At 35.4% G+C, this 13145-nt stretch overlaps 1 protein-coding gene across 4 annotated transcripts in view; it reads right to left on the bottom strand.

Annotated features, from left to right (window-relative positions):
* Positions 1–13145, bottom strand: part of LOC131346091 (disks large-associated protein 2) — a 127005-nt gene that overhangs the window by 30947 nt on the left and 82913 nt on the right. Inside the window, exon 7 of one of the 4 annotated variants that reach the window (XM_058379436.1) lies at positions 6617–11521. The exons of the other annotated variants lie outside the window; for them this stretch is intronic. Within the exon in view, the coding sequence (XP_058235419.1) occupies positions 10695–11521 (827 nt within the window). The 3' untranslated portion in view covers positions 6617–10694. Of the gene's footprint in view, positions 1–6616; positions 11522–13145 lie in introns of those variants that run through there. 4 annotated transcript variants of the gene reach the window in all.

Below are 13145 nucleotides of genomic sequence, written 5' to 3'. Positions count from 1 at the left end.
ATGTCTTTTCAGACAGGAAGATTATTATTTTTTTTTTTTTTTGCTGTCTAGCTAATGGTAAATGCGTCTGTAACGATGCATCCATGCAGTGATAGCGATGCCATATATACAGTACTGTGAAAACGTTTTAGGCAGAAGTGTAAATAGAAGTGTTAATAGTTAATTTTTATCAATTACCAACATGGAAAGTAAATGAACAGAAATCCAAATCAATATTTGGCGTGACCACCCACATCAATTCTTCTAAGAACACTTGCACACAGTTTTTGAAGGAACTCAGCAGGCAGGTTGTTCCAAACATCTTGGAGAACTACCAGAGATCTTCTGTGGATGTAAGCTGCCTCAAATCCTTCTGTCTCTTCATGCAATCCCAGACAGACTTGATGATGTTGAGAACAGTGCTCTGTGGGGGCCAAACCATCACTTCCTGGACTCCTTGTTCTTCTCTGTGCTAAAGATAGTTCTTAATGACACTGGCTGTATGTTTGAGGTTGTTGTCTTGCTGCAGAAAAATCTGCCTGGATTTCTCAGCATCGAGGATACCATTAATCCTGACTCCAGAAATGCAGCCCCAAACTTGCAAGTAACCTCCAGCATGCTTCACTGTTGCATTATCTCTAGCCCTTCGGCAAACAACCTGCTTCCTGCTACAGCCAAAATTTTCTAATTTTGACTCATGAGTCCAGAGCACCTGCTGCCATTTTTCTGCACCCACTTCCTGTTTTCGTGCATTTTTGAGTGGCTTAGCCTTGTTTCCATGTCTGAGGTATGGATTTTTGGCCACAATTCTTTCATGAACACCACTTCTGGACAGACGACTTTGGACAGTGGCTTTGTGTACCAGGGTTCCACAGGAAAGTAAGCATGATGTGTCTTTTATCTTTTCATCAAGTTTTCTTGGCTGACCACTGCATCTATGCTCATCAGCGTTGCCCATTTCTTTGTGCTTCTTCAGAATAGTTTGAACAACACATCTTGAAACCCCAGTCTGTTTTGGTATCTTTGCCTGGGAGAGACCTTGATGATGCAGTATAACTACCTTGGGTCTTGTTGCTGTATTCAGACTCGCCATGGTGTATGATCTGTAACATGAAACTGTCATCCACAAACTAACCTTGTTTAAGGCTAAGATTTAGTTTTTTCCTCACTCGGTTTCAGCCTCATACACAGCTGTTTCTATTTCAGTTAATAACTGTGTTTCAACCTACATATGAAATTTATGATCATTAGCACCTGCTTGGTATAATTGGTTAATCTTACACCTGGCTCTGATCCTACAAAATCCCTGACTTTGTGCAAGTGTACAAAGTGTGCAAGATGCTGGTTTGAAGCCAAAGGGTAGTCACACCAAATATTGATTTGATTTAGATTTTTCTTCTGTTTGCTCACTTTGCATTTTGTAAATTAATAAAAGTGTTTTTAATTTACAGCATTTATATCAAAATTGTATATATGTTATGTATTTGGGATTTTATTACAGTGTATTTAACACAGTTTTAGTACAGTTTTATTACAGTGTAATTACAGTGTACTTGACCAGCTGTTCAGGCAGGATCCACATTTATAATGGGTTTGTATTATTCAAGTTTCTCACTTTTTTCAGGATTTTGTTTATTAAGATGTTACACAAGCTAACAGGGTTTTTTCCCCACTTTTTGGGAAGTAGGAGGCCCTTTAGTTTTACATTTTATATAGGCATATCTGATAGTAAGTAATTCCACATTTACAGTTTATAGTGTAAAACTATACTGGATCTTAACCTTCAAAAACACTGACCAAAGTATATGATCATTGTAAAATATTAATTGCTGGAATAGTTGCAATATATATGCATAATATATATGTATTAATTTAGTTTCAAAGTTAATTTTGATATCAAAATAATCTCAACAGCTTTGGCACTGTGACAGTGACAGTGAGGAAGAAACTTGTGATTAGTTCATTCTTGTAATAATTTCTCTTTCTTTTTTCCCTGAAACATTTCTGTTTGTTTTTCACTTGAATTTTCCGCTACATCACATGAATGGGAAAAATCTAATATGATTTTCATTGTTTGATTGTTTGACATAAAAAACCCTTTTTAACAGTCATTTTAACAGTGGTGTGTAAACATAGGCACTATTAATACGTCTCTTTAGGGCAGATTATATGCATTTAGGCATTTAGATATGATTTGTCACAAAATAGGCTGATGTTTGAGATCATTTAAGATCAGTATAACAGATAAACCAGCCTTTTTGAAACAGTTTGTTTTCTTTGCAAGGTGTAACTTCATTTGGCAATACAGAACAGTTTAAGTGATCACTGTAGAATGATATAAAATGATTGAAATATGTAATGATGTGTATGTTGATTGGAAATGGAAATAGATACATACATGAGTGGATCAATGGTCATCGACGGGAAATGTTTCTCACTAGTCCAGCTGAGCCAGTATGGCTTAGATGGATTAAAATATATATTTTTAAATAAGTGATGATAGACATATGTGTTTTCGGACAACATACATATATACATACAGTGGTGATGCCCCCATGATTAGAGTGAATTCACTTTTCTTGGATGGAAAACAAACACGTCTGACAAGTCAGCATATAGCTTACATCCCAGTCCAAATAGATTGTTATTTCAGGGATGTTTGTGCATTCATAGACACAAAAAATAAATAAGAAAACTTAACATATTTTAAAGGATCCAACACAAAAAAGTTAAACAACACTTTAAATAACCAATAAAAAAAAATGAATAAATTTCCTGCAGCATAATGAAATATTTGATAACTAAATGATTATCACACAATAAATGAAATCCCCTCCAAAACTAGACATTACCTTATAATAGAGCCATAAGATACCATGAAGGTTTAATTGCATAATTTAGGAACAACAGTGACAAATAGCTTAAAAATGTTTATGGGGTCTATTTGAACATTACATTTTTGATGGGATTTTTTTCTAGGTTATATATCAGAGTAATTCATTTTCTAACCTTTAATCAGAGTTTAAGAATCATTTTGATCTTGCATTTTTAATAACGTAGGCAGTTAACTATAATTAAACAATGAAAATGATAATGATGCTCTAAAATATAAGGTAATGAAGACCAGTGGACTGGCAGGAACCAGTGTATTACAAACAAATTATAAATACAGAATCACCATACCTCTATCATTTGAATTAAAGTTGTAACATTGAAAATATGTGCTCGTAACTTCACAGAATAATTGTATTAATGGCAGAGGTTTAGTGCAAACAGTGACGATATGGACAAATGTTCCTACTATAATTAGCTGGATCTTATTTACAGATCTTCAGCATTTTCTTCTTCAGTATTCCATTAATTTTTTCCTACAAACACAAATAGAAAACTTTGGATAACTAGTACACTAGATAAAATAATACATTTAAAACTACAGTATCATAGTTTATATTTATATTCCTTAACAAACATGGAAGGTTTTTACATCAATTTGAAGTGGGCTTTGAACTGGAATTAGTAAAATATATCTTACTATAAATTTAACACACAATAACGAACAAGCATGTAAAAGTTGCAGAGTATAACACTAATTTAGTTCTTTAAAATGTGTGTAATTACCCTGGGTTTATAATAAATAAATAAATAAATAAATAAATAAATAAATAAATAATAAAGTCTTGTACAGTATGTACCCAAAACAGCTAACCTACTGGTGACTGAAAAAAGTAAAATGGAGAATAGAATAAAAACAACATTCACATTGAGAAATTAAGCCTGCCCTGGGAGCATGCATTGGGAAGGAAATGTGCCTTTTCTGCATTTTATAAGCATGAAGACATAATCTCTACTCAAGAAATAAACTTTAAATGTGACACAGAAAATCACATATTCATTCATATAGAATCTGTAATGTTCTTAAGGCATGCTGGGATTTGATTATAACAGTGTAGCTATGAACCCCATTGAAATGATAATGTCAAATAATTTACAATAGACTGTACTTCCACTTTAAACATACTCACATTCTGTTGCATGTTCATTCAAAATAAAACAAAGAAAATGATTAAATTAGAATGTCATATTGGCAATAATATAAATACAGTATAAAAGAACAAAAGATCAAATTCAATAACTGCAAATAACCTGAGAAATTAAAGTAAATCACTGATTTAATAATCGGAAAATGTTCTTTCATTCAGTTGTTCTTTTCCTCCCTCTTTGTTTTTTGTCACATTTTGCTACAGTTTAAGTAAAACAATTTAATAACATTTGCCAAAGAACACCTTTATTCATTTTAAATGCCTTTATAAAAGGTGTCAAATTAAATAATAATGACTTGCAGATGGTTGACAAATTAAAGGAAATGATTTGTAAAGGAAGTTCAACGAGGGCACATTGAATCGTTTGACGAGCATAAAATGATTTTGGATTGACAGCACTCTTCAACAACATCATCCAACAACACCTCTTATAACAATAGCACCTTTAATTTTCACATAGCTGTATATTATATCAAAACTTCTTGTGTGATTTGGGGGAAAAAATGTTTGCTTTGAAGGCAAAAGGTCTCTGAACTACCCATCTATATGTTCATCTTAAAGTTAACTATAACTAATAACTGAGAATATAACAGCAATAAAATTTGCTGGATTAATGCAAAATGCACCTCTTCATTTTCATGCTGCAGATTATTTCTAACCATGAACTTGGAAAGACAAATAAAATCATCAGGGGAAAAAAATACATAACAAGCATACAGTAAATCAACAGACACGCTAGAGTTACAGTACAACTCATGACCTGGCTACAGCACTTTTACACAAACAAGTTCACTTTCCAAATGTCTGGCAAAAATTATTGTAAAATACAGTGAACATCTAGTCATTAAAGGGTTTCTTACAAAAAAACGAACCAAAACAAACAAACAAAAAAAAAAACCTAGTAAGTCACTTACTAGTTACTCTATTATTTATAATACTATAGTATTTAATATAATGTAGTAAATAATGCACAGGTAGCAAAGAAAGGTATCACTGAGTCAAGTTCAGTTTTATATCTACTAAGGAACCATTTTCATAAAATTTCCTAACTCCTGTATCATTAGGATGAATTCAATTTTCAATTCAATTCGATTTATTTGTATAGCACTTTAAACAATGGACATTGTCTCAAAGCAGCTTTACAGAAGTATAGAAACATAGAATAATAATAATAAAAAAAAGTTGAATTACTATCTGTCCCTAACATTTATCCCTAATAAGCAAGCCTGAGATGAACTTTTATTAAATTATTAAGCAAGGTCCCCCCGAGAGATTCAGTTTCATGCAACCAAAGAAACTTCAGAAGCTTCTTCAGCCAATCATGTGGCAGCTGCACAATGCATACGCTCATGCAGGTATAAGTCAAGAGTTTCAGTTCATTTTCACATCAAAATCACATCAGAATCCAGGAGAGTGGGGGGAGGTGTCAGTAACTTTGGCAAGGTTGTTGATGCCGAAATTGCATTTGAGTATTTCAGAAACTGCTGATCTCCTGGGATTTCATACACAGTGTTCTCTAGAGGTTACACAGAAGTGTTCAAAATAGATAGATAGATAGATAGATAGATAGATAGATAGATAGATAGATAGATAGATAGATAGATAGATAGATAGATAGATAGATAGATAGATAGACAGACAGACAGCAGTTGTATGGGTTGAAAACCCTGCTGTTGAGAGGTCAGAGGAGAATGACCAGACTAGTTTACACTGACTAAAAGGTTACAGTAACCCAAATAATCACTCTTTACAACCGCAGAAATGTAACTCAGAACACACAACATGTCAAACTTTGAGGCAGATTGCTACAACAGCATGAGACAAAACCAGAACAAGAACAAAAATCTGAGCTACAGTAAGTGACAAACTTGGACAAACATCACAGTCTGTAGCTTTCCTCTTTCTTCTAGAATGTATGAATAGTCAGTAATAAAAATATAAACAGTATAAAGAAATAAATAAAACATAATGCAATTATGAAATAAAAGTTACATTTACATTCATTACAAAACCCTGTGTACTACAGGCCAGCATTTTCAGGCCAACAGCTCCTTCAATCTTTAAACTTTAAATGAGGTTCATCACCCATGGCACATTATTACAGGACATACATTTACATTATAATTATACAGTTTATGTAATATATTGCTATGTCTGTATACACTTTAGACTGAATAACTGTAAAATGATTTTTTTGTGGTCCACAAAGCAAAGAATTCTTATCCTACAAACCAAAAGACGAAGAAATCAATGAAACAAAAATTACAGCTTAAATAATGTATATTATATTTTCTAGCAACCACAGGAACTTGTTAGCAACCATTTGGTTCCTATACAATGCAACTATTTACTCAACAATCAACAATCAACATAAGATGAAGGCTACTTTCTGTTATTTATATTATTTCTGTTTAAGCCGTAGTGTTTAGAGCTGGCAGGTCATCTTCTGCTCTCTGTATACAAAGTTTAGTATTGCAGAGGTTCAGTATGAAGGCTATTGTACTGTTTTTTAAATTGAGTTGTTATATATATATATATATATATATATATATATATATATATATATATATATATATATATATATATATATAATATTATTAATTCAGCATGAATGTTCAGCAGTGTATACTATAAGAAATACATCAGATAAAAAAGTATTAAGAAACAAACAATTTAATTTACTCTTCTATCATATTACATAATTCTGCTACAGCCAGTTATCATTATTGTTGTTCTTTCTCCTCTCTCCTATATAATAGTGTGAGCAATGTACACACAAACATTTCAAACTCATACACACAGAGTATCATAAACATTAATGTAAGTCATATGTGTGGCCTTCACAGTCAACCCAACAAGCCTGAAAGCTTTCGGAGTAGTGAGTTACACAGTGCTCAAATCCAGCATCATCAAAACACCGACTGAGGGAAAGTTGTTAAAATGTTCCTGAGACTTTTAAAGTCTAAAACACCACTGAAACACCTTACTAAAACATTTTCTCTTTGCCAAGCCTATCTTTCTGTTTCCCTTTTTTTTTCTTATATTAGCAATCAAACATGAGACTAAATAGTTGAATTCATTATTTACCAAATATTAGCCAACAATTAACACACATATTTTTGTTCTTATAGCTAATTATGTTTTTCTTCCCTTGAAAAAAATGGCACAACGGCAGCTTAAAGTTCCAAAGTTATGATTAATTTATTTCATGATTTCCAAAAAAAAATATTAGGTGCTCAAGTGGTGCAAACTGAATCAATAATGGCAGTGAGCTAAAAACAGCAGGAACAACCACAAGGACAAATAACGTCTACAGAAATAAATCATGTTTCAATCAAGTGTTCGTATGCATTAAATTTGTAGCCTGAATTGGTCTTTTGTTAATAATGACAATGATTTTTGTTGTTGTTGCAGTTGCATATATGTATGGAGTTTATGTCCACATCGCTTCTGTACTTTATAATAGTTTTAAATGTGTGTGTCTCTGAGGAAGCTAGTGTTTCGTTTCCATTTACAAACAAAAACAAGGTTTCTGAATTTAGAATTAATATCTAGAACAGCACTGAACGGTTGTGTCTTCAGGTGTGATTGAATTACTAATGCATGGGAAATATGGATTATATATTGATAGGTTATATAACAGCAATAGCAAGGCTTATAATCTGCTTCGGCAGAGCATTTTAAGTGAGCTAATCACTCAGTAAAGTAAATATATTTGGTCTTTTTGGTACAGAATGCTTCCTGGTGTATTCAAAACATATATGCTTTAAAGTAATGGGCCTTAATTACATTTCTTTGCTACATCCCAGGTCAATAGTCTTAAGTCAGGTGCACACTACACAATTTTCCAAATCTGTACACTGCTTTCACGTTCACACTACATCAGTTGTATCATTTGCATTCAATCATTCTGTGGATGTAGGGGAGTGGACACTACACAATGCAGATGAGGCTCATATAAATGTCTGATCCTGAAGCCCCAAATCTTGGCATCTCACAAAAATAAACATGAGATCTGTCTATCATAACTCAGAATTTATGATCTCCGACTACTAAATAACAAAGAAAACACTTCAGGATTCCTACCAGGAAGTGCTGGAAGGTCTCCTCAACAGCTCCAGAGTTATGCACATGACATCAAATCAACATGGCTGCTCATAGCATCAACAATAAACAAAGTAGCACTTCTTTACTATTAAATGAGTTTCCTATATATACTTATATATGCTTTAGATCAATCGACATACAGACAAAGTCACTTAAATCTATAACATTAACTATACAATTCGTTTAGTCACTAAACTATATGTCATGTTTGCTAGATTTTTGCTAACACAAGATGAACATGGTGGTTTCCATGTTTTTCTCACTTCGTAGCTTAATTGCACAGAGGTCAAAAATTGCATAATTCTGAGCTCATACTTCCAGCTTCTGAGTAAAAAGCAGCATTTGTGACTTTGGCTGTGGTGGTTGATTATGCAATAGTTTGTATAGAAATGCAGAAAAAGCAAATAAGGGAAAATGGAGTGGGAGGATTGGGCGGGGAGACGCTGACAGCAAGGACTGTTTATTATGCAAAAACAACCAACCGGTAGCCTTTTCACAGTGGGCACCACTAGGAATCATGTCGTTTGTTTTTATTTTTGCTACTATTTGGGTATGACAAGCCAAATGATGTCTAATAGAATAAATATTGTGCTTACATTTTGCCCTTACCCTCTCACACAAATTTATAGATGATAAACTGGATTCAGGCATCTGCTGCACATATCAGAAGACAAATTTGATTTCCATTTGGAAATTGTCTTATTGGATGTTTTGCAGCAGTGATTAAGCTACATGATTCATAATCAAGAAAGTCCAACATGCTTGAAAATATCAGAGCACCTGCAACAGCTTGCAAACTGAGAAAATTGCATCACTGAACCGCTCAGTTCTGACGACACAAACGGTCACAGAGAGACCGTACAGTAAGACGTCACAGGGACAAAGAAATCAGGGCTAAAATTGTATAGTGTGCACTCTGCTTAACTGCTTAAAGCCTAAATGTTGTTGCAAAAAAAAAAAAAAATCAGACAATAAAAAGCATTGAATGTTGGACTGTGAAACATGCATGCTTGTAAGACAGACACTTTACTGTACCCCAAGAGATCATGTGCTAACAAACCAAGTGTCTGCAGTCTTTTAGGAAACACAGCTCCAAACCTTCTTCTCCAAGACTACTTTGGCATGACTATGATTTTCCCTTGACAAAATAATATACCTTTTAAAGTCTTTACTTTAGACAAACTACATAAAACAAAACAGCCAAAAAAATATAGAAATATATTTTATGTTAAGGAATGTTTCTCATAGTTATTATAAATTTACGTTTCCTGTTTATTATATTCTATAAATAGGTTTCTCTTTCTGAATGAAATTATATAAATATTATGTAGAGGATTCACAGTATAACTCCAGTAGGTGTATATGGGGTTGTGCACATGTCTTGTATGCACAACATAAAGTATATCTGTGCATTTTATACCCAAAAACGTAAATGTATTAGGATGTTTGAAATGACTTTCATAGGCATCTCTACATTTCATTTTGAATAAATCATACTCTTTTATAAAGTACAAAATATAATTGACATCTGTAATAATTTATATTCCTAGTTCCAATTACATACAAGTTTACATTTAAGTGGTATGGTCTGGCAAAAGAAAAAAAAATTGGTCCCACTTCATTTGGATTAACCCACACATGATTGACAGATGCTCAGTTTGTAAACTTAAAGAACTGGGTTAGAAATTAGGATATGGACAGTAAGTTTGCAACCATCAATAAAACCCTATTCACTATGTTATCATACGTTATTCCCAACACTAATTCTAATCTTTCATATCTTTCTTATCTTTATATATCTTCAGGTTTACAGCAAAAGGCCTAGGGTGAGGGAAGCATTTATGTTGATCTTTAAAATATTGTGTGCTAAGTAACTCCCAACAATATATTATTTATGATATATGACCTAAGATCATCCACAGTAACTTCATCGCCACAGAGGCAAAGTGCTGTAGTGTACAAAAAAATCCTGATGGCACTCTGATGGACATCATTTGGGATGTTTAACTTGTCCAAACAATATTAATTAAAACAAAACCAGTGAATCTAAATCAGTGAATTTGAGAGCAATTAATATGTGTTGTCTTGATTAAACATTCACACGGTAAATAAGCCATTTTTAGTAAACTCATATTTGATTAGATCACATCATCAGGATGTCATTGTAGAAGGGCAGCATGTGTATACTTTAGTCAATTGAGAAGCTTAGTGGTTAATGACGGAGCATTACGAAGACAGTTGGATGAAGATGACATTCCTTGCATTGCTTGCCACATTCTTGGGTCAAATCTGTGGAGACATATACATGAATGAAGAAAAAAAATTGCAGCAAAATGGATTACTCTGTGATGGTTTAGCTAACCTAACATTCACCAGTGTGGCATCTTCTCCTGATCTCAGTGTAAAAAAATGCCTAGCTAGCAATCATCTCTGCATAGAGCAAAGGGACAAGGACTGCACCCTGGCTCTTAATATGTGCAGATTTAAACAGTACCTTGCCCCTGTTTGCAGGGTTGGTTAAGTGGGAAATTAATTCCCGAGTTTCACTGGATTGCATGATTAGCATGATCAGAATGATAGTGACAGGTATGACATTGGCCCACTAGTGTATTTCCTGCACCAGAGTTCCAGACTGGAGCTTCTCTGTCCATCTGGTCGACTACGACTTTTCTTCTTCCTGCTGGTGTCCATCTTGGTCTCCCCTAGTGGTCTTTGACCTGATAGATCTGTAGGACTTACCGGACTTGCAGGGCTTGTTGGGCTGTTAGAGGTTGTTGGGCCCTCGGGTGTTCCCTCAGTGATCTCAATCCTTGGAGGGTTCATCACCTCAAAAATGTTAAATGGTACCGGTTCTGGCTGGCACATGACTGAGACATCCACAGTGTTTTGTCGGACTGGACCGTTATTGCCAGTCTGGATCCCAACTGACACCCGTTCACTTGATTGGGTAGAGCTTCCAGTGGCTGCCTCCCTGCACAAGGTCCACATGTTATAGCACTGCGTGAAGTTAAAAAAGTTGCTATTAAAGGTCTTGAGCTCGTTGCACACATCCCGGCGCAGTTCGGCCAGCTCAAACCGCATGGCCGCAATCTCTTCCTTCCATTGCATGTTGAAGGCTGCCACCATATTGGCTGATTCTTTAAAAGCCTGAATGGCCTGAGGAACATGTGGTTCAGGGATGGAGGGTGTTGGAGCAGGAACACGGTAAATGGGTGGAGAAGAAGTGGGTGCCACAGAGATGGCTGTTACAGTAGAACTTGTGCTGTGATGACTCCGAGCGGCATTCTCTCTCTCAAAACGCTCAAGCTCCTGGTAAGCTGAGGAGCTAGCACCATCATCATCTTCTATCATATCCTCATTTAACAAAGATGTGCCTTCCATCGCATCATAGCCCTCTGGAAGACAAATTTGAATATGAACATTCAGACGATTCAACAGCTGTGGATTTTGGCAACAAAAAAGTGCCAAAATCAGATTACTCCGGAACATTATCAGTATCCCTGTTTTTAAATACACAGCCCATCTGAAAGTATTGGATGGAACAGCAGGGCCAATTCCTGTGTTTTTGCAATACACTGGAGACATCTGGGTTTGACATCAACAGATGAATGCGAGATGACTGATCAGAATTTAAGCTTTCATTTCCTGTTATTTACAGCTAGATGTGTTAAACAACTTATAACACTGGCACCTTTGGTGGCAGACCACCCAATCTTTAGGTAAATAAAATATATAGGAACAGATGGTAATAGATATTAATAGCTGTAATATCTGTTTACATATCCCTTGCTTGGGGGAGGGGTGGGAGTCATGGTGGTTTAGTGGTTAGCATGTTTGCCTCGCACCTCCAGGGATGAGGGTTTGATCCCACCCTGCATGCGAGGAGTTTACATGTTCTCCCTCTGCTTCAAGGGTTTCCTCCAGGTAATTCAGCACAGTAGGCAGTTTGGAATCTCTAAATTGTTCTTAATGTGTGAATGGGTGTGTGAGTGTGCACAATTGTGCCCTGCAATGATTTGGCACCCTTCCACAGTGTCCTCTGTCTGGTGCCCCAAGTCCCCTGGGATAAGCTGCAGGATGCCCCAAACCATGAGTAGGATAAACGGTTCAGATGGAGGGAGGGATGGTCTCCTCTTCAGAAGGTGAAATACTTTGGTGATTGACTTTTCCAGTCTACACCTTCCACTTTTTCCCATAATGAAGTCCTCTGTTGTGTAGGTAGTGTGTTGAAGTGTTCATGATGAAGTTCCTCCCAAATATATTGGATGCATATCTCTGTAAACTGGCAGATAGATCTTTACTGTAGTCTTCTGAATTCTGTCTGCTGCTACCATCATGAGTTCCATCTCCAATAAAGATTAGCTTATTGCAGAAGCCATGGAAGCCCAAACCCTGACACTCCCTCCACTGTGGTTGGTGATCTATTATGTTTTAAACCATAAGCAGACAGTTTGGCATTTCCATCACTTTGGTAGAGGTTAATCTTGGTTCCAGTATTTTTGTGACCCATTTCTGTTTTCCAATCTGGCTTTCTGATTCTTACTGCTGTCTTCTTCAAATGGGTGATTGTGATACCTTCACCTCTGTTTGTTGGTGATGTCACTGATTATTGTTTTAGGGTTTTCTTCACAGCTCTCACAATGTTTCTGTCAGCAATTGCTGCTGTTTTCCTTCCTATACAGTGTCTGTTTGTTAGTACACCAGGGGCTTCTTTCTTTTTCAGGACATTTCCCTCTGCTTTTCTCAGCTTCAGAATGAATTACCTTTCTCCTATATACAGATCTCTGGTCTTCATGTTGGTTTGCACTTTTTAATAACTAATGTGAAAACTAAGGCAAATCACAGGGCTTAAACCAAGAGTAGACATTCAGAGCTATTAATTGTCTAACAGGACAAACCTGGGAAAGATCCTCCTGTTAGATCACTTGAAAAATGGGGTGAGTTCAAACAACAGGTGCCATGTTCTACATTGTTTAACTCACCTAAATATCAGGAAATGAAAGCTGGAAACCTGGTCTA

The sequence above is a fragment of the Hemibagrus wyckioides genome, linkage group LG25, assembly GCF_019097595.1.
Source record: "Hemibagrus wyckioides isolate EC202008001 linkage group LG25, SWU_Hwy_1.0, whole genome shotgun sequence".
Taxonomy (NCBI): Eukaryota; Metazoa; Chordata; class Actinopteri; order Siluriformes; family Bagridae; genus Hemibagrus; species Hemibagrus wyckioides.
Note: the sequence above shows the minus strand (reverse complement) of the source record. Positions and strands in the feature narration are given on the sequence as shown.